General features: G+C 54.4%; 2 protein-coding genes across 8 annotated transcripts in view; one reads left to right on the top strand and one right to left on the bottom strand.

The window, feature by feature from the left end:
* Positions 1-15,089, top strand: part of Myo15b (myosin XVB) — a 41,018-nt gene extending 25,929 nt beyond the window's left edge. The window contains exons 26-64 of the mRNA XM_008831390.3: positions 577-672; positions 774-1,009; positions 1,095-1,273; positions 1,468-1,540; positions 2,045-2,206; positions 2,390-2,490; positions 2,587-2,660; positions 2,759-2,840; positions 3,034-3,141; positions 3,285-3,388; positions 3,487-3,681; positions 3,830-3,911; positions 4,063-4,167; positions 4,242-4,584; positions 4,670-4,757; positions 4,858-5,077; positions 5,520-5,632; positions 6,016-6,075; positions 6,642-6,717; positions 6,834-6,952; positions 7,133-7,251; positions 7,328-7,469; positions 7,616-7,727; positions 7,821-7,981; positions 8,348-8,490; positions 8,663-8,723; positions 8,815-8,887; positions 9,207-9,283; positions 12,032-12,105; positions 12,192-12,307; positions 12,412-12,506; positions 12,632-12,709; positions 12,802-12,898; positions 13,053-13,198; positions 13,354-13,469; positions 13,784-13,917; positions 14,090-14,223; positions 14,334-14,474; positions 14,646-15,089. Coding sequence (XP_008829612.2) covers positions 577-672; positions 774-1,009; positions 1,095-1,273; positions 1,468-1,540; positions 2,045-2,206; positions 2,390-2,490; positions 2,587-2,660; positions 2,759-2,840; positions 3,034-3,141; positions 3,285-3,388; positions 3,487-3,681; positions 3,830-3,911; positions 4,063-4,167; positions 4,242-4,584; positions 4,670-4,757; positions 4,858-5,077; positions 5,520-5,632; positions 6,016-6,075; positions 6,642-6,717; positions 6,834-6,952; positions 7,133-7,251; positions 7,328-7,469; positions 7,616-7,727; positions 7,821-7,981; positions 8,348-8,490; positions 8,663-8,723; positions 8,815-8,887; positions 9,207-9,283; positions 12,032-12,105; positions 12,192-12,307; positions 12,412-12,506; positions 12,632-12,709; positions 12,802-12,898; positions 13,053-13,198; positions 13,354-13,469; positions 13,784-13,917; positions 14,090-14,223; positions 14,334-14,474; positions 14,646-14,723 — 4,713 coding nt within the window. The 3' untranslated portion in view covers positions 14,724-15,089. The remainder of the gene's footprint in view (positions 1-576; positions 673-773; positions 1,010-1,094; positions 1,274-1,467; positions 1,541-2,044; positions 2,207-2,389; positions 2,491-2,586; positions 2,661-2,758; positions 2,841-3,033; positions 3,142-3,284; positions 3,389-3,486; positions 3,682-3,829; positions 3,912-4,062; positions 4,168-4,241; positions 4,585-4,669; positions 4,758-4,857; positions 5,078-5,519; positions 5,633-6,015; positions 6,076-6,641; positions 6,718-6,833; positions 6,953-7,132; positions 7,252-7,327; positions 7,470-7,615; positions 7,728-7,820; positions 7,982-8,347; positions 8,491-8,662; positions 8,724-8,814; positions 8,888-9,206; positions 9,284-12,031; positions 12,106-12,191; positions 12,308-12,411; positions 12,507-12,631; positions 12,710-12,801; positions 12,899-13,052; positions 13,199-13,353; positions 13,470-13,783; positions 13,918-14,089; positions 14,224-14,333; positions 14,475-14,645) is intronic.
* Recql5 (RecQ like helicase 5) overlaps positions 14,772-20,330 on the bottom strand; it is a 42,127-nt gene continuing 36,568 nt past the window's right edge. For 3 of the 7 annotated variants that reach the window (XM_008831394.3, XM_008831395.3, XM_008831396.3), the window contains 12 exons: positions 19,373-19,591; positions 19,036-19,135; positions 18,840-18,876; positions 18,643-18,701; positions 18,485-18,558; positions 18,088-18,181; positions 17,687-17,821; positions 16,839-17,377; positions 16,576-16,666; positions 16,146-16,370; positions 15,850-15,919; positions 15,110-15,736 (listed from right to left, as the gene is read on the bottom strand). In XM_008831394.3, coding sequence (XP_008829616.1) covers positions 15,636-15,736; positions 15,850-15,919; positions 16,146-16,370; positions 16,576-16,666; positions 16,839-17,377; positions 17,687-17,821; positions 18,088-18,181; positions 18,485-18,558; positions 18,643-18,701; positions 18,840-18,876; positions 19,036-19,135; positions 19,373-19,591 — 1,744 coding nt within the window. In that variant the 3' untranslated portion in view covers positions 15,110-15,635. Of the gene's footprint in view, positions 14,890-15,109; positions 15,737-15,849; positions 15,920-16,145; positions 16,371-16,575; positions 16,667-16,838; positions 17,378-17,686; positions 17,822-18,087; positions 18,182-18,484; positions 18,559-18,642; positions 18,702-18,839; positions 18,877-19,035; positions 19,136-19,372; positions 19,592-20,330 lie in introns of those variants that run through there. The other 4 variants (XR_003849271.1, XM_029562696.1, XM_029562698.1 and 1 more) reach the window with 4 other exon arrangements.

Here is a 20,330-nt window from a genome sequence, read left to right as displayed (position 1 = left end):
CTCCCTCCCTCCCTCCCTCCCTTCCTTCCTTCCTTCCTTCCTTCCTTTCTTTCTTTCTATTTCTTTCATCCTTTTTGATGTTTTCTGAATATTCTGCACAATGAGTATCCATTTTCCTAATTAAAGAGCAATTAGGGGGTGGGCTGGAGACATGACTCGGCAGTTAAGAACACTGGTTGTTCTTGCAGAACATTCACATGGTGGCTAACAACCATCCATAACTCCAGTTCCAGGGGATTCGACACCCTCGTCTGTCCTTCACTGGCATTGCACAACACAGGTGCACTTACACACATGCTACAATAAAATAAAAATAATAAAAAAGGAAAGCAGGTAAAGCAAAGAATGACAGAGAAGACACCTGCTGTCCTCTGGTGCACACACCTGTACACACATGTGCATGCACCACACATAAACATACACACACAAAGAACAATTAAGCTGTATTTCTAAGATGCCTTTATGCACCAGTGTCTCTCCCTCTCCCAGGCTGCATGCTTTGGGAGGCGCCTCCAGGAGTGTCCACCTACTGGTCAGCACAGAAGACAAACACTTTGTCACCCTCCTTCCTTGTAGGAGCCATTTCTGTCTACCCCAGGGCAGCCACTGGATAAGCCTCTGACTCGGCTGAATGGTGAGAACCCTCAGCATGCTCTACAGATCAACAAAGTGGTGAGTGACACATCAAAGAGGGACAAGGCAGCCACTGCAGGGACTGGAAGGGTGCCCGGGGGCCCTGCACTGCCTGCCCTACCCTGGCTTTGTGTTGACAGATGCTGCGGCTCCTAGGGGACGGATCCCTGTTGCCCTGGCAGGAGCAGACCATGGGCACATACCTGGTGCGGCAGGCACAGCACCGGCTGGGACTTCGGGACGAGCTCTTCAGCCAGCTTGTGGCCCAGCTGTGGCGCAACCCAGATGAGCAGCAGAGTCAGCGTGGCTGGGCTCTGATGGCCATCCTGCTCAGTGCCTTTCCGCCAACACCTGCCCTGCAGAAGCCATTGCTCAAGTAAGCAACCCAGACCAGTCTGTGGGACCTGGTGAATGGGATCTATGCACCCTACCCTGCAGCAGCCCTGTTGTTGTCCCTGCAGATTCGTATCCGACCAGGCCCCCCGGGGTATGGCAGCGTTGTGCCAGCACAAGCTGCTGGGAGCCCTGGAGCAGACACCACTGGCCCCCATGGCCTCACGGGCCCACCCACCCACCCAGCTAGAGTGGACAGCTGGATGGCGGCGGGGCCGCATGGCGCTGGATGTGTTCACATTCAATGGTGATGGCTGCTTCCCTCAGCCCGGTGGAGCCAGCTCTGCCCTCCACCCTCCCTGCTCCCTTCCTCTCTCAGCCCCTGCCACCCTGCCCTGTGACCCTCATGTTCCTCTCTCTTGTCCAGAGTGGGGATAGTAGGCACTTACTGTCAGGGTAGAGTCCTGTCCCTCACCCTTGCCTCACCCCCATTCCCTGCAGAGGAGAACTACTCCGCAGAGGTGGAATCCTGGACCACAGGAGAACAATTTGCAGGGTACATCCTACAGAGCAGGTATGGGGGCTCCAGAATGAGCCCTGACCACTTACCATTGTCCCTACCCTTGTCCTCCCAGACCACTCTCCCACTGCATGTCCCCCAGGGCCCAGGGATGGGGGCTGCTCCCCAAGGGGCAGGGAAAAGGAAGGGCTTTTAAGGTAAGTGGACAGGATCCAACTGTACTTTCCAAACAGAGAACAAAGCATAGAGATTCTAAACAAGGGCCATTGAGAGACTAGGGCCCAGATTCTAACTCCATAGGCTGGAGAATGAGAGTGTGTGAGCCTAGAGGTAACTGGAAGGGTTTTAAGGGTTTTAGGAAAACTGAGCATCTGCAAGCGGCTGAGCTCCTAGCCCTGCGACTCACACTTGGGGTAGAGAGGTCATTGGAAGGGCCTCTGAGACTCTTCCCCAGACACCTCCATGGCTTGTTCTCCACCCCTTTGCCCTTGAAGGATTGTCTTCTTCCCATCCATTTCCCTCACAACTCCACTCTGTCTGCTACTCTGTCCCACCCAGAGGCCTGGAGGTGCCCCCTCGCGGCTGGTCTGTGTCACTGCATTCTGGGGATGCTTGGCAGGACTTGGCTGGCTGCGACTTTGTGTTGGACCTGATCGGCCAGACTGAGGACTTGGGAGGTCCAGTTGATCCCCACAGCTACCCCATCACTCCTCTTGGCTTGTAGGTGCCACCCATCCTCTGCCCTAGCTTGCTCCTGCCCTGGCTAGTAACCCCAAGAGCTACTCTGCCATCCTGTGGTGCATTAGCTTGTCAAAGTCCCAGCCCTCCCATCTAAACCTCTACCCACCTCTTGGAATCAACCTCTATAATATCCCCCTTAACTAGAACCACTGTTTCCTACAGAACTGAGGATATACCCCCAGCCCCTGGGGTCCAGGCCCCCCCACTACCCCCAGGACTCCCTCCAGGTCCAGCCCCAACACTACCTAACACAGGCCCCCTAGGTAAGTAAGGCACCCTGAGGTTGGCAGAGTACCAGGAATGGACTGAGATGCAGCCTCTTACTGCCGTGGATGTACCAACTTACTCCTGTCCCACAGGGGCCAGGACGTCTGGAAATTTGGATGGCTTCCTGGACCACCTGTTCCAGCCTGTCCTCTCCCCAGGCGTCAGTGTGAGTGTCCTACCGTCCTCCTTTGTTTTGGTTCTGGGGCTTGGCCACTTCTGTTGTTTTCAGTCTCTAGTTCTGACATTGTAACCATCATCCTTCAGGATTTGGAGCAAGGCTGGGCCCTGAACAGCCGCATGAAGGGAGGGGGCTCTATTGGACCCACACAGCAGGGTTACCCCATGGGTGAGTAGAGCTGATGTTCCTTTAGGGCCTTCCAGGCCCGGCAGCACTGGCAGCAGTGGTCTGCATGCCCTAAGGCAACTGGATGGGTGCTTTAGTCAGCACCCCAGTGACTAATGTTCTTTTTGCCTGGGACTGGAGGGAGAAGGTATGTGGGCTCAGGTAGGGACATATCTGAGAGACCCTGTTCCCTTAGTGTACCCAGGGATGATGCAGATGCCTGGATACCAGCCAGCCATGGTGCCCACACCCATGCCTATGATGCCAGGAATGGGCACAGTCCCCACCATCCCCACAGTTCCAGGTGAGGCTGGCCAAGGGCACCAGGACAGAAGCTGCCAGGACTGGAGTGGGAAGGGTCCTGCTCGATCCAGAGAGCACCTGGAACCAAGAGACTCAACCCCAGCCCTGGCACTTACCTGTGTTGGCCACTTGCTGTTCTCACAGCCATGATGGTGCCACCACAGCCGCAGCCCCTGCTTCCTAGTGTGGATTCAAGGCAGCTGGCAGTCCAGCAGCAGAACTTCATCAATCAGCAGGCGCTGATTCTGGTAAGAACAGCTGGGTCTGTGGGGCTGCCCAGGGGAGTTGCAGGTGTTGGGGCAGGGCTAACCAAGGCTTTTCCTGACCTGTCATCTCTCTTTCTAAGGCCCAGCAGATGACCACCCAGGCCATGAGCCTGTCCTTAGAGCAGCAGACCCAGAGACACCAGCAACAAGTACAGGCCTCTAGGGCTGCCTCCCAGGCCCAACCCTCAGCTGTTGCTGCTCCCAAGCCCAAGAAGCCTCTTGCCCCCAAAGAGAAGCCAGAGTGTGATCTAGAACCTGCAGATGTCTATGTTAGAGTAAGGAACCAAGTCCAGGCAGGGGGCTGGGTAGGGGGAGACAATGGGACGGTGGGTAAGATGGTTCAGAGAAGTGATCAGAGGGGGATGCTGCAGAGTGTAGGGACATGGCTGGCTGGAACTGCTTCTCACTTCTCCCTTCTGCCAGGAGGAGACTCCAGAGGAGGCTGAAGGTATGCCTCAGCACCCCAGGAGCTTCCAACAGAAACGGGACTATTTCCAGAAGATGGGTGAGGATGCCCACATGGAAAGTTGGCCAATGCCTATAGCCCAGTCAGGGAAGGGGAGGGCGCACTTGGCTTCTTGTCTGTGTGACCTGTCCCGGAGCCCAGACAAGTAGGCTCCTGGACAGACATAGGTGACAGAGCAGGCCATTCACAGGGCAGCAGCAGATCAAGGTAAAGAAGGTGAAGCCTCCGGTCAAGGTTCAGATCCCCCAGGAGGAGACAGAGGAGGAAGAGGAGGAAGAGGAGGAAACGAGAGAAGGTGGGTAGCGGGCAGGGGTTCCAGGACTGCCGCATTTAGGTACAGTGTTTAATCATCTTTCCTCTTCCTGTCAGTTGCGTCCCCTCCTCCTCCCCCAGCTGTGAAGAAGCCACCCAAACAAAGCAGGACCAAAGCTGCAAAAGAAGATGAGGCAGAGTCAGCAGGGGAGGAAGAGCTGGCCCAGGGGAAGGTACCCACAGTGAGCAGGTCTACTCCTCAGCAACCAAAAACCAGCAGGACACCCACAGTGCAGAGCTCCAACTCCACAACTCAGCGGCCAGAACCCAGCAGGGCACCCACAGTGCAGAGCTCCAACTCCACAACTCAGCGGCCAGAACCCAGCAGGGAAATTCGTAACATCATCCGTATGTACCAGAGCCGTCCAGGCCCTGTGCCTGTGCCTGTGCAACCCACCAGGTAGGGCCCAGGGACAGGTAGCCAAGGCTATTTGTCTCTTAGGGAATCACCCTACAGACTAGTAACTTCTTCTTTCCTCCTTGAGGCCCTTCAAAACTTTTCAGAAGAAAAACGACCCTAAGGATGAGGCTCTGGCTAAGCTAGGGATAAATGGTGCTGACTCACCCCCTTCGGTGAGCCCCCATTCATCCCCTCCAGGGTATGGGCTGATCAGCTCAGGAGTCCTGAGCTCTCAGGGTAAACTTGGCCTTGTACCTTCTCTGTGTCCCCCAGACAGTGTCTCCTAACCTAGGGAGGGGCTCCCCACCAGCCGTGGCTCCTCGACCCAAGTCCCGGCCACGACTCGAGCCCTCCATCTCCATCAAGGAAAAGCAGGAACCCCTTCGGGACTTGTTTGGCCCAAGCCCATCCACGGCCCAGATACCCCCAGCTCCACCAGCACCCCCACTGCCTCCACCTGAGGAACCCAGGACTCCTTCAGCAGAGATTCACGGTGAGGAATTTATGACCCCTTGTGCTGTGAGCCTTTGGAGGTGGTAGCAAGACACAGAACAGCCTCTTTGGGACCATGGCTAAAGTCATCGCCACTAGGCTGAGGCCAGTTGTTTGGGCTTCTGGACTTTGGAGCTTTGGAGCCCTGACTTCCGCATTCCTATCCAGGGAGGGTCTGAGGCACCCTGGGGCCTGTCTGACACTGATACACAGGGTGTTGTCCCTGATGTAGACCTGACAGCTCTATGAGGAACTTAGTGACTGTGGCGGATGTGATCAGGGACACTAGGAGAAGCTCAGACTTCCTGGAAATGAAGGCTTGTGGCAAGGGTGGTATAGTGAAGTGGCTAGAGGTTGACAGTCCCGAAAGGATGAGGCTGCCCACATCCCAATCCTAGATCTGGCAACCCTTGCCTGAGGCCCTTTCTCCCTCCTCCTACCAGCCTTGACAGAGCCCATGAAGGACCAGGGGGTCTCCACACAGCTCCTTGTGCCCTCTGGTAGCGTGTGCTTCTCTTATGCCAGTGCACCCTGGAAGCTGTTCCTACGCAAAGAGGTGGGCATTGGGGTGGGGCCTCAGCCTAGCCTCTTTGGGCTGTCAGGGAAGTGGTAGACTGTGAGAGATCCCAGCATGGATAGCTGGGCATGGTGGCGCACACCTTTAGTCCCAGCACTCGGGAGGCAGAGGCAGGCGGATCTCAGTGAATTCAAGGCCAGCCTGGTCTACATAGTGAGTTCCAGGACAGCTGGGGCTGCAGGGAGACCCTGTCTCAAAAGGACCAAAAAAGGAAAAAAAAAAAAAAGATCCTAACATGGAACCCCAATATCCCCTCCTCATGAGCCGCTTTTTCAAGGCTGGTTCTCCAGGTTGGGCCTATGAGGGCAGAGATGGGTGAGGCACAGCCTGGCATGATCTCTGCTCTTCCCACACTGCTTTAGGTATTCTACCCCCGGGAGAACTTCAGCCACCCCTACTGCCTCAGCCTTCTCTGCCAGCAGGTGAGAGTCTGACCTGTCTACCCACCTGTCCCACCTGCAGGCAGACTGCATCCTGGGGACCCCTAGGTTAACCTGGGCTGGGTTAATAGCCATGTGAGGGGCACAATAGCAACTGACATTTAGGACACTTCCTGTGTGCAAGCCCTGCCTCACAACATCCCTATGAAGCAGAGACCACGGTCAACTTAGTTTTACAGATGAGGATTCCAAGCAGTGTACATGGGACAGGCTCCCGCACACACCAGGCCCTTCATAAACTGTGGTATATCTCAGCTAACCAATCAGCAGCAGATGGCAGGGGCTTCGGGTGGAGAAGCCAAAGGGAAGAATGTGTGGGTCCCTGTAGGATGGGAAGGAGAGCTGTAGGTTTTGACATGATCCTGGACTTGGGAACCTTCTGTCCCTCCCTGCTCCACTTGTGGCTCTAGTAGTACTCAGACAGCACTGCCAGATGGAGGTGCCTCCACTGAGCTCTTCTACCTTTCCTCCATGCACATCCATGGCTGCTCTGGGGTGGGCTCTGGCCAGCCCCAGCATCTGTGCTGACTACTTGGCTCTGCCTCCAGATCCTGCGGGACACCTTTGCAGAGTCCTGCATTCGGATTTCCCCGGATGAGCGGCACAAAATGAAAGACCTGCTGGGTATGGGTTTGGGGAGCTGGGGTGTAGGGCTAGACCTGCCCTGAGGGGGAAATTATCTTGGGAACACTCTGCAAGCAGGGAGACCTAAGGATAGCACATGCCCCTCCTGCCCACAGGAGACCTGGAGGTGGGCCTGGACTCCCTTGACACTGCCGAAGACAGCGTCAAAAAGCGTATTGTGGTGGCTGCCCGAGACAACTGGGCCAATTACTTCTCCCGCATCTTTCCAGTCTCGGTCAGTGATGCTGAGCTTTGGAAGTAGGGATGCAGCTCAACTTTGGACCTCAGTGTCCACAGGCAGGGCCAACAGGCCTGGGGTGCAGGAGAAAGACAAAGGATGCCACCAGCCCCGTGGAACTCCAGGCATCTGGGCAATGCCAGGAGCCTGGCTGTGACCCATCCGCCTTCCTGACAGGGAGAGAGTGGCAGTGATGTACAGCTGTTGGGTGTGTCTCACCGGGGACTGAGACTGCTGAAGGTCACCAAAGACTCTAGCTTCCACCTGGACCGGCTGAAGACACTCTGCTCCTACAGGTGAGCTGGCCTGGAGCCTGGGCTGGGGGATGGGTGGCAAGATGGTCCCTAACTCACACTCCTACCCTATGCATAGTTTTGCTGAGGTGCTGGGTGTAGAGTGCTGCAGTAACTCCACCCTGGAGCTGTCGCTGAAGAGTGAGCAGCTGGTGCTGCACACAGCGAGGGCGAGGGCCATCAAGGCCATGGTGGAAGAGTTCCTAAGTGAGCTCAAGAAGGCAAGTGTGGTCTGATGGGGAGTAGGGTATACCTGGGGTGAGGCTGTGAGTTTAAGTAAGGTCCCTGATGCTCCCAGGTCCTGGGTGGAGGGAGGACATCTAGGGCAGGCAGTTGCTCCCTGACCCACTCACCCACCTGCCCACAGAACTCTGGCTATGTCATCGCTCTGCGCAGCTACATCACTGATGACCACAGTCTCCTCAGTTTCCACCGTGGGGACCTCATTAAGCTCTTGCCAGTGGCTACTCTGGAGCCAGGTATCTCCAGGGCTGGCAGAGGGGTTTGCTCAGGGAGGCCACTAAGGGACAGGGCCTGAGGTGGGCGAGCCAGCATTTGGGAATGCTTTCTAGGCTGGCAGTTTGGCTCTGCTGGGGGCCGATCGGGACTCTTTCCTGCTGATATGGTGCAGCCAGCGGCTGCTCCGGACTTCTCCTTTTCCCTGGGACAGAGGAACAGCTGGCAGCGGAAGAGTATGCCACAGCAGCTCAGGGAGCCAGGGCCGGCTCAGGAGGTGAGGAAGACAGGAGGTGAAGGCGAGTCCTAACTAGGAGTCTCAGAAGGAAAGGGCACGATTGCCTCAGGGGCTGCTTACTTCCTGTGGCCTGGTGGGCAGTCCTTGGTGTGTTGAGACCTTCTCCTGATTTCTTGCCTTGTCTCCCCAGCAAGACTGTAAGCCCCTGCGGGCAGGGGCTGGGCCCTATACCCCTCTGACTCCCACGTGGTACTTGGTTCAGAGAGCCTAATAAACAATCTTGACTTCCCTGGCTTCTGGTGTTAGTCCTCTTGGATCTGATGGGCATGGGGGCAAGACTGCAGATGGTGCAGGGGCAGGGCCTCTGGACAGAGCACTGGGGTATGAGATTTCCTGTGCTCCCAGCGCCCTGCCCGTCCCAGGAGCCAAGCACCCAGTGATGACTCAGAGGCCACCTCCTTCACGGCCTATAGCTCTCTGTCCACTGATTCCCACAACTACACCATGCAGGAATTTGCCCTGCGCTATTTCCGGAAGTCTCTTCTCTTGTAAGTACCCTGAACTGTCTTGTAAGTACCCCTGTGCCTGTCTGTCCTCAGACTTCCCAAAATGAGTCTTCTGCCCAGAGCCAGCAGGCCACTGCCCTTACCATTGGCTCTGCAGTCTGGAACAAGGTCAGGAGAGTCAAGTTAAGTGGGACTTTTTCCCTCTGCCCTCCAGGCTGGACCAGACAGGTGGAAGTGCCAAGAAGGCCGCAGTCAACTTGGTACAGTACAGCAAGGTAAGGAGCCAGGTGGGAAGGAATCTGGCCCAAGGATCTGCCTTCTGACTCCTATGGCCCCAGATCCACAGCCAAGCCTTTTTGGCCACAGGCTCCCATCCAGGAATCCCTCATCGACCTCAGAAATGATGACATGAGCAAGCAGGCTGTGGCTGGCTTCCAGGGTGAGTGGCTGCAGGCATCTTTGGTCTCCATGTCCACAGTGCCTTGGACGTGGGCACCTGGATCCCTTATTGAGTTCTCCCTGGTTCTGCCCATCCAATTTGTGTGCCCTCCTATGGGTTGTGGGCTGTGTGTCATTTTGGGCTGGAAGGTACTGGATGGGTCCAGCTGACACTACTTGCTGTATGTGGCCTTGGGCACTCTCCAAATTTCCCTCAACAAAACTGGAGACAACTGTCCTCGCTGGTGCATGTATGCTTGAAGAGTGGGGCATCAGATGTCAGGTGGTCCCGCTTACTATGCTCCATATCCTGCCTGCAGTTCTGATGCAGTTTATGGGGGACCAGTCTAAGCCCCGGAGCAAGGATGAGCTGGTTCTGCTCTATGAGCTGCTGAAGGTAAGCGAGAGCTGTGAGCGGCAGTGTGAGCCTTGAGTGCTTCTTCCTGCCTAGGCCTGAATGGAGCCCTCCCTCCTTGGTCACTATTCTTTCTCTCACCTTTGCCCCATTCCTGGCTGTCCAATTGTTTCAGGACACTTTGTTTTCAAAATAGCTCACAGCACTTAAGTTTTGGAGCTATTCTGCTATTGTACAAGCTACAAATCCTTGCCCAACAGCTGAGATATTCTTTGGTAGTATATCTGAAGACTGACTAAAAGTCCATATAAAACAAATATTCAGATAATTTTCATAGGGGCTGAAGAGATGGTTCAGTGGTTAAGAGCACTGACTGCTCTTGCAGAGGACCCAGGTTCAGTTCCCAGGACCCACATGGGGCTAACAACCATCTATAAGTCCAGTTCCAGAGGATCTGACGCTCTCTTCTGGCCTCCACTGGCATTGCATGACATGGATGTACTTACATACATGCAGGCAAAACACTCATATACATAAAAGCAAATAAAATTTAAAAATCAAAGTTTCCATAGGAACATGTAAATGTGACATTCTCGTCTCCTAAACTTTCCATTTCACTACCATTTGTGTTATTCATATGCCTATGAATACCTCTCTCTCTCTCCATATACACACACACACACTTTTTTGGGTCTTTTTGAGATGGGGTCTCCCTGTAGCCCCAGCTGGCCTGGAACTTACTTTGTAGACCAGGCTGGCCTTGAACTCTCAAGAGGTCTGCCTGCCTTTGCCCCTCAAGTGCTAGGATTAAAGGTGTGTGCCACCATACCTGGCCATCATTATATACTTTTTTATTTAGTGTATGTTTTGCCTGCATGTGTGTAAGTGTACCCATGTCATGCAATGCCCATAGAGGCCTGAAGAGGGTGTTGGATCCCAGTTGTTAGTGGCTATGTGGGTGCTAGGAACCAAACCCGGGTCCTCTGCAAGAACGGCCAGTGCTCTTAACCACTGAGCCATCTTTCCAGCCCCCATTTCATTTTATTTTTGTGTGTGCTCATGCATATGGAGGTCAGAGAACAATTTGTAGAACTTGGTTCTCTCCTTCTGCTATGTGGGTTCTGGGGATGGAATTAAGCACCTTTATACGCCGAGCCGTCTTGCCAACCCCTTCAAATACATTTCAAAACTAGAAGTAACTAAGTTAAATTGTCTCTATTCTTTCCAATCATTCAAACATATGCGCTGGGCACCTACAACATGCTGAGGGTCTGTGAACCCAAGAGGCTAAGTTTACCCTGCAGTGTACAACCTCATGGGAGACTGTCAACAAGGGCATGTGTCTGGGAGTGAAGATGCTTTGGACAAATATTAAGCCATGGGAAGTGGCTGCTGCTGGAGAGGTGGTTTTGTGACAGGGCTCTGAGGAGGAGGAATGAGCTATGTGCATGGGGACAGGACATTTAGGCAGGGTGACAGTCCGAAAGAGAGGATGAGCCTAAACACCAGCAAGATCAGCATGGTTAGAGTCCAATGAGCAAGCGTGGGGACAGAGGTGGGTGAGAACAGGTAGGGGATGGAGGCCTTGTAGGCCATTACAGAGACTTGAGTTTTCACAATCAAACTGACAGTTTTCTGATAGGAACCACTGGCCCGGTTTGGGGAGGCTTTATTCACATTTCACAGGGTCACTCTGGTTGAGATTTTATGGATTAGGGACAAAAAGAAGTTACTTTAACAACTCCAGGTAAGAGAGGGTGCTGGTCTGGACTCAGAGGCAAGTAGCAAAGGGGAGAGGTGGGAAGGTTCAGAGTCAGCCAGGGTTTGCTGTGTGCATGAGGCCAGAGCAGATATCAGCTTCAATGTGGAGTAGATCTGGGCTGGCAGAGTATCTGTTTCAGACATGGCAGGGCTGAAATCCCAGACTTCCAAATGGGGGGCCTGGAGTTCAAGGGACACCCTGGGTTGAAAGCAGGAACTGAGTCAGATGGGAGAGTTCAAAGAAACCAAAGCATACAGTAGAGGGGATGGGGAAGCCAGCACCAACCAAGAAGGCTCAGAGAAGCAGGTGAAAGAAGTTGAAAGACAATAACCAGTGCTAGGCACTTACCGCAGTGCTACAAAGCACTTGTCCAAGCTTCTTAAATTTTATTTTACATTTAGTCAGTGTGTATTCATGTGTGTAGGCATACACAAAGGTCATAGAACAACTTTCAGAAGTTAGTTCTCTCCTTCCACCATGTGAGTTGATGGGATAGAACTCAGGCTATCAGACAAATACTCTTACACACTATCTCACTGACCCCTTGTCTAGCGTTCTTTTTTTTTTTTTCCTTTAAGAGTTTTGAGTCTGTGTATCTGTGTGTTTGTGCACATTGTGTGTAGGTGCCTGAAGAAGCCAGAAAAGGGTGTTGGATCCCCTTGGAGTTGGAGTTATAGGTGGTTGTGAGCTATCTAATGTAGGTGTTGGGAACTGGACTCTGGTCCTCTGCACTCTTTACTGCTGAGCCATCTCTCCAGCTCCATTGTCCAGCATTCTTTAAGGCCCTGGGTTTAGTCCCTAGCATGGTATTAAAAAAAAACATAAGTGAGCATTTTTGGGCTGGGCAGGTGCTGTCACATGTTGAGGCAGACTGAGAGATGACTACTGGGATGTCACCTTGACTCACCTCCAGCCCACCATCATTGGCACTATTTCTCCCTAACATCAGGCCCTAGCCATCACTCATGGCAGCATCCCTCGGCACTACTGTCCTGCCCCTGCTCCACCTACCTACTCTTTTTCCACAGCTGTGCCGAGAGGAAGACCTCAGAGATGAGATGTACTGCCAGGTCATCAAGCAGGTCACAGGACACCCCCATCCGTGAGTAGGGATGGTGGGGCAGGAGACTCAGGGCACCACTGCACTGTGGTCTGGCCAGCCTGAAACCCAGGCTCTCTGTCCCACAGGGAGCACTGTGCTCTGGGCTGGAGTATCCTCAGCCTCTTCACAGGCTTCTTTGCACCATCCACCACTCTGATGCCCTATGTGACCAAGTTCCTGCAGGATTCAAGCCCTAACCAAGGTGTCCATGGGAGGGAAAGAAACAGGACTTCCGGGGCTGAGAACTCCCTGCCTGTAATGGGCTTGGACACACTTGAGACATCCATTCATTCTGGCCCTCTGCAGAGCTGGCCCAGAACAGCCAGGAGAACCTCCAGCGCACAGTCAAATATGGGGGGCGTCAGCAGCTGCCACCACCTGGTGAAATGCAAGCTTTTCTGGTACTAGGGGTGGGCAGATGGGCCTTCTGTGACTCCTCTGGGGTGGAGGGGGCGGGTTTGACAATGTCCACAGAAAAGCTGGGATCTCTGATTGCCTACGACTAACTCTACAACTCACCTGACAGAAAAAGCAAGCAGTTCGCTTGTTTCTAATTCACCTCCCTGGGGCTGTGGACTACAGGACGAATATCTACACATTCACGGTGAGCAGGGGCTGCCAAGGAAGAGCCCAAGAGCCTCAGCTCTGGGACCCCAGCCTCCTTCCCCATCACCATAGCCTTGTTCCTGTGCCCAGGTGGCGGGAGAAGTGCTGGAGGAGCTATGTGGACAGATGGGCATCACAGACCCCCAGGAAGTGCAGGAATTTGCCCTCTTCCTCATCAAAGGGGAAGGTGAGCCCAGGGGAGGGGAGGGGAGACAAGGCTGCATGTATATATGGGAGGTAGTCTTATCCATCGGGCCACTGCCTGCTTCGTGGGAAGGTAACTTATGTGCCAGGGCAGTGGGGCCACCTGTGGTCAGTGCTGGCTTGGGTTCCCTGTATAGGTGAGCTTGTCCGGCCACTGTCGTCCCATGAGTACCTCAACAATGTGGTGACAGACAAGGACATGAGTCTGCACAGCCGGCGTCTTGGCTGGGAAACCCCACTGCACTTTGATCACCCCACCTACATCGAAACTCATTATAGCCAGGTCAGCCCCCTGCCCAGAGACTGCTACGCAGGGCTGCTGCCACTAGAGGGTGAAATTCCTGCCTAGGCAACCTCTGGACCCCCTCCCCACAACAAAGTGGATCTTTGGCAGCTGGAAGGGCCACCAACTGCCCCCTTACAATCTTACCCCCTTAGGTGCTACGGGACTACCTACACGGGAAGCTGATGGCTAGTGCCCAGGCAGATGCTCAACTTGCCCAGCTGGCTGCCCTCCAGCACCTCAGCAAAGCCAGCAAGAGTCCCCCCTCAGAGTATGTGAGCTCAGTCTAACCCCTCCTGTCAGCACCACCACCCCAACCTCAGCACCAAACATGGGTTTCTCCTGCTTACCATTTTCCTTCCTCTTCCAAGGTCAAGGTCATTTAACCTTTCCTGCCCTAATCAGACTGGTCTAGAGTACCGAGTCCTTTTCACCTCTCTCCAACCTGATCCTAGACAAGGCCTTGGAGTTCTTATCTTATCCTTAGCAGGCACAAGTTCAGTTACTTACTTAGCACCACAGGCCCCCACCTGCAGCAGGAGGTCAATGGCCATGGGCCTCAATGACCCAGGCTGTGTACCCTAGGCAAGAGCTGCTGGCTTACATTCCCAAGCCACTGCAATGGCAGGTGAACATGGCCAACATAAAGAACTTGGTGGACCAGGAGCTGAGGCAGCTGCAAGGACACAGCTCCCAGACAGCACAGATCAGCTTCATCAGTGAGTCTGGGGCAAGGACTGCTAGGTAGAGGCTCAAAGCCCAGGAGGGAAGGGGTGAGGATGGGAAGGTGAGGAGGCTTCTATGCCTGGCCACCGTTCACCTGCCCAGGGGGGGAAAGTAAGGCAGGTCCCAGGGACCCTGTAGTCAGGACTGACCTCTCTCTACCCCCAGAGGCCACAAGCCAGCTGCCCCTCTTTGGTTATACTGTGTATATGGTGCTTCGAGTGAGTAAGATAGTCCTCCCGGGACCTATCCTCTTGGGACTCAACCACCAGCACCTTGTCCTCATGGACTCTAGCTCCCAGGTAGGTGGTTTCTGTCTCTGGGCTGACATGGGACACCTTGGGCTAGTCCTTTCACCCATGTATTGCCACCCCCTACCCAGAGCCAACTTCTGCTGTCTTTGTTACCCCAGAAACTGTGCTGCTCCATCACCCTAAAGGACCTGCAGCGGGTCCAACTGCTAAGCCCATTGGAGGAAAATGGGCCGCCTGGTCTGGAACTCAACTATGGCTCTGCTGACAAGCCCCAGACCATTTGGATGGAGCTGCCACAGGTGAGTGGTTATGGTTTCTGCTGTCCTGGGAAGGAAGAAGTGTATGTGTCCACCCAGCCATGGTGTGTACCAGGAACCCAGGCCCAAGCCAGTGGCCCTTGCTCAGGAGCAGTATGGGCAGAGGTGGTAGGCAGGGGTGGGAAACAATGCTGATCTACCTCTGTCTGGCAGGCCCAGGAGTTGCAGTACACCATCATCTTCCTGCTGAACAGCAGCATGACTTCCACTCAGTGGCCAGGCCTCAACTGAGGTAGTGATGAAGAGGTGGCCTGTCCTTGGCTCAGGTCTCATCGGTTTGCCTTGGATGCTGGCAGGTGGTTCTGATTTGGCCTTCACTACCTGGCCCTGCTCTGAAACTTGTGGAAGCACAGCCCAAGTGGTGGTCATGAGGCAGGAGCTGCCACAGTGACGTCAACTGGGAAAATAAGCAGACACATTCCCTCTGAGGTGAACTGAACCTAGAGTAGGGGGCTGTAGGAACTTCGCTTAGGCATCTGACATTGTCCAGTCAGGGGAAAATGCCCACTCGGGGCATTTCCATTCCAAGGCCCTTACTCACTTTAGCATAGTCCCTGTGAGAAGCAGCTGAGCAAATAAAACTCCCAAGAAAAGGAATGTGTACGTGCATGTGCGTGTATCACGACAAATAGGACTTTATTCTCTTGTAAACATCTCAGGTCTGGCTTTCCTGAACAGCAGCTGATCGGGGCCTTAAGTCTGCTGCTGTCTCTCTTCCAAGCTCTGCACCTGGGAAGAGGCTGGAAGGTGGCATCTCAAGGAAATGGGGAAGGGAGGGCAGTAGAAGACCTTAGCAGGCCCCAGTACTTTGGAGCTGACCTCGCCTGGCTGAGAACTTAAGCACAAGACAGAGGACCACTGCACTCTTCCTGTAACAGCCACACTACCTCAACTGCCTACTCTGGGGTCTGGCCCAGAATGCCCAGCCATAAGGGCCAAGGGAGGCTGTGAGAAGGAACCATGAGCTTTGTAAGCAGGAAGGTGGGCCGACCTTTGGCCTCCCACTTGATTTGGGTATCCGGGGCCACCTCCAAAGTGAGGTTTGGTCAGAGAGGGAAGGACCCTGAGAAAGCTGGTGCCTCTGGCACAGGCCTGTCCAAGGTAGAGTAGGAAGGATGCTGACCCTGTCCAGTCAGCAGTGGGTCATCTCTGTGGGCTACACAGGCTATGCCAGTCAGCTTCACTCTCGCACCGGGTATGGTCATGGAAAAACTGCTTGATGAGGCTCTGGGCCTCTTCCTTCACTGCAGATTGGGGAGGGAACACAAGAGATGGTGAGGACCAGTTTTCTTCTGGCAGATTTCCCCCACTTCCGCCCCCACAGTGCCTCCTGGCCCAGGCCAAGGATGGTGCTCACCACTCCTTCCAGGAGAGACCTTCTGAGTCAGCAAATGTGAGAGGTGGCGGGCAAAGCCTTTGAACAATTCCTAGAGGCAGAGGAAGGAGAAAGTGCATGCAGGAGCCTCGAGACCTAGAGCCATCCATCAGCCAACAAGGACAAAGCAAACCCAGAAGAGCAGAAGCTGGTCTTGGCCTAAGGCCTGGCCTGCTCTGCCCTACTTCATTCTGGGGTGAACATTCCCTGTCCCTCTACTTTCCCTGCATTATACCCATGTGTCCCAGGCATGAGAAGGGCGGGCCTATTCACCCTACCTTGGATGTAAACCTGCCTTCCTTATAGAAGGGGGTCAAGTACCGGACCACGACATCTGCAGCCTCTTTCAGCGAGATGACAGGAGCTGAGAGCTGGCAGGGGTCTTGAGCATTCATGGTACTGTGATCACCGGCTAAGGCTCTGCCCTTGACTTCAGCCAAAATGGAGGGCTTGGTTGAGGTTGAGGGGCGAGGCCTCTTCTGAGTCCTGTTCTCTGGGTTCTCCTGGACAGAGCCATAGCATGAAGGGGTCACTCTTGGGACTCCCCGTCACTGGCTCTGCCCTTTCTGCTGGAAGCCACACTCTCCAAGTGGCTTCCTCTAGCCTATCCCACCTGCTTCTGGGTATCAGACGTGATTTTTCTCTTGACCCAGCTCCTGACCCCATTGCCAACCTCCTCCCTCTCCCGAGGCCTCATCCCTACAGTACCTGCTGGGGTCTGGACCGCTTGCCTGCCTGGGTTTCCTTTAGAGGGCTGGACTGACCTCCAGAGGGCCCCTGGTCTCTCTGTGAGCAGGTCCTAGCCAGAGGGAAAAGCAGTATCAGAGCTCCAGGTTCAGTTGCTCCCTCGACTCAGGCAGCCCAGCAGGGCCCACCTGAGGAATGAACCTCAAGCTTTAGAGGTCCAGTGCAAAGGGGTCAGATGCTGCCACAAGGATTCTAGACAGTTCCATGACTACCAGAGCTCTTACCTCGGCAGCTCCCCAGAACACTCAATCTGAGGAGGAGCAATCAAATGTCCCTGGGCTCTGTCTTCTTCCTCTGTGTACTTCTCTAGCACCATGGAGGGTCTCTGCATACCCCCACAGGAGGGGCTGGTACCTTCTGATCTCAGGACTAAAGTGGGTGAAGATGAGCTTTCTGTTCTTTGGCAGAGGAAACGGGTGATGTTCTGGGAATCCTTCTGGGCTGCTGCAGCGAGGAGCTGCTGTTTCTTGTTGGCCTGGGTCTTGGCCACAGCGTTGCCCTGGGAGGAGCCTTTTGTCCTCTTCTCAGGGAAGGGCCCCCCACAATGAGCACTTCCCCCAGAGGTCTCTGCTCTGCACCCAGGAAGGGGCTTGCTCCTGTCGTCATCTTGGAGGTCACAGTCCCAGCCAGGAGGCTCCTGCTCACCTTCCTGCACAGCCTCAGCAGCTTGCTTCTGGGTATGAGACTTTCCCAGCAGCTCAGTGGCAGTCTGGAACGGGCAGGAGCCTTTGGGGAAGCCAGCTCCCACCCTCTTGGCTTTGAGCTGTGAGGAGGGAGAGCACAGAAGGGTCAGAACCTCAGACCTCCTCAAGGGCCACTATGGATGTAATTAGACATTTAGGAATATGGGAGGCAAGAGTCGAACAGGACACCAATGGGGGTTGGGCTGATGTGAGAAGAGGCCACAGCTGACAAAGGCACAGTAGACAGAGCAGAGTTGCCCCATCTCCTGACACCTGGGGCCAAGGTTGTGATGTCAGGAGAGAGCAAGAGGCTGATCCTACCTGAGGACAGAGGGCAAGTGGAGCCTGCTTTGAATGTAGGTTTGCGATGTGACTGGGATGCTGCTCACCGAGTACACATGTGAGGTTGGTGGGATGTCATACTCATTGGGCTCTGGGGGCTCAGTCCTGGTGTTACAGCTCTTGGTGCCACCTCCCACGTCATAGAGCTGCCCATCCTTAGAGGCTTTGTGGATCTCGGCCACCTACACAGGGACAGGCAGGGAGATTACTGCACCCACAAGCTCTACCTTAGCCCTGAACCAGGTCTTCTTCTTCCTCTGGGTATTAGAGGGAACTGGGGAAGTTCCAGTTCCCATTGGGTTGGTTAGAAACACCTTTAGCTAGCCAAGAATGAGCTTTACTCCATATCAATGACTCCCAGGGCCAGGGGGCTGACAGATGGCCTCTGAATGTGGTGGCTGACTTTCTGACCCTGAGCATGCTCTGCCCTGCTTGCCCCCTGGCCCACCTTCTTTAGCACGCTGGCCTTGTATAGGTTGGCCATCTTGGCATTTCGGAATGTCTCATGTTCCAACTCCACAGCTTTGGCCTGTAGTTCACCTCTGTGGGTGAATGAAAACAAGGTAACGCGCAGGTCTGAGCCTTCTCCCTGTGGTCCTGATGTTTTCTCCTCGGGGACCACGGGATAGCCTCATGACTCAGTGAGGGTGGGCACAGGAATTCCAATCAGAATGCTCTGGGCACTCTTTGGCTTACTGTGAGTAGTCACTGGCAGTCTCTAAGTGTGCAACTAGTGGGGCTGTAGGGCTGGCACCCGTGCAATAGGATGGGTCTGACCCTGCAGAGGGGCGGTTTCTGAAGGAACAAGTCTCAGCTCACTGCCCTGGAGCTCTTAGGATACTCACCCATCAGTGGACCCTACAGCCTGGTGATTACTGCTCAGAGCCTCCTCCAGAAGCCCCAAGCAGTGCTCTCGGGCCTGTAAGCAGAGGGAAGTTTTGGTCACCCACCTTCAAGGTCAGGGAGGGGCCCAAGAGCAGTGAGGAGCTGCTTTCTCCTTTACCTTCACAGTGAGCCTAGGGATCTTCCTGCTGGAAGCCTCTCTCAAGGGACAGTCTTCATCTGGGAAAAAGGTGGGAGGATCTTTACACATGACCTCCTGTTCTCGAGTCTCCCAACCCGAACTGAGCCATCCATTGTTCACACCCCAGACACAGCTCTTTCTCTACCAACCTGGGGGTAGAGCATTTCTCTACCAACCTGGGGGTGTGAATTCTTCTATCTTGGGATCTTTGCCCTAGAAGATGGAATGAGGGAACTATGAGACACACTCCCCTGCTGCAGGACAGCTTCTTCACAGGGCTAGGAAAAGGGCTGAGAGGGAACTGGGCAGGGGGGGACCACCTGGGACCCTGCATGGGCCACTGAACCCCATCGAGTTCCCTGCCCCCTTCACCTTGCGCATGTTCATCTGCTTCTGATAGAAGAGATTCCATTCCCGCTTGTGGGCCTCGTCTCTGCCCTCATCACCACTACCTCCGGAACCTTCATCATACCTAGAGAGGATGGATATGAGCAGCCCACGCTAGGGCTCTGCCTTACTCACTTCTGCCACTGGTGGGACAGTGTTATCCCTGACACCCTGGAAGCTTGAGGCGATACTGAAGCTCAGGCTCCAGGATGAGTCATGGGCCACACTGCAGGAAGGCCATTGCTGTGGCCTGGCATCAGTATCAGGGGGATGACTATTCGTTTCCTATGGGTCAGGGGCTCCTGACTTCACAGCCCCTCACCTACTGAATCCCCCATAGCCCCTGCGGCCTCCTTCATACAGCTCAGGATCGAAGTTATTGCCCTGGAAGGGCCCAATGCAGGTCTTGTTCCAGCTGCTGCTGTGCTCCAGGGCATCTAGCTTCTTCCGTACAGATGCAGGGCTCTGGCAGTGGTCACAGCCTTTGGAACAGGCAGGTGGTGCATCCCCGAAGTACTTGGCAATGGCAGCATGTCGGCACCTAGAGTAGGCAGTGCCACGGGGATGAGGGAATGAGTGAAGTAGGCGAGCATTTGTTCATCTAATCCATAAACACTACCTGACTCACAAGTACCATGTTGGTGCCTTACATGCTTTTACTCACAGGGGCCTTTCAAGGCATCACCTGGTGCTGCCTACTGCACAGCTGGGGCAAGTGAGATGAAGCAGCTTTCCTCAGGTCATGGAACACACAAGGTAGCTTGGAGTCAGGATGTGAGCCTCTATCCTGTCTGGTTACTCCTCTGAACCCTGGGGCCTTGCTCTTCCCTCCACCATCAGTGGCGGGATGCCCCGGAAGAGTTGAGGCTCTGGTGCAGATATTGGCTCCACCACCAAGACTATGTCAGTGGGTAAAACATTTCACCTTTGAATTCTATGGCCTCTCGCTCATGCTGTTGGTGGGACAGTGCAGGAGGTGCTTGTATCACAGGCTGTGTGAGCACTGATGAGGAGATGGTCTAAAGGGATCCCTCCTCACCCTTCTCTGGGTAGGAGAGAAAGAGAAGAACAGAGGAGGGCCTGTCTTCGTACTCTGCTCTGCTTGTCCTGTCCTTTTTCCTTTTTTTAAAAAAACAGGATCTCTCACTAATGCTCAGGCTGGCCTTAAACTCATGAACTTCCTGCCTCAGATTCTCAAATCCTAGGATTACAGGGATGAGCCACCATACTGGGTTTCCACTTGTATCTTGATGACTTTTCCTTATTCACCCTGATAAGCC

Source organism: Nannospalax galili, unplaced genomic scaffold (assembly GCF_000622305.1).
Source record: "Nannospalax galili isolate Female #2095 unplaced genomic scaffold, S.galili_v1.0 scaffold634, whole genome shotgun sequence".
Classification (NCBI taxonomy): Eukaryota; Metazoa; Chordata; class Mammalia; order Rodentia; family Spalacidae; genus Nannospalax; species Nannospalax galili.
Note: the sequence above shows the minus strand (reverse complement) of the source record. Positions and strands in the feature narration are given on the sequence as shown.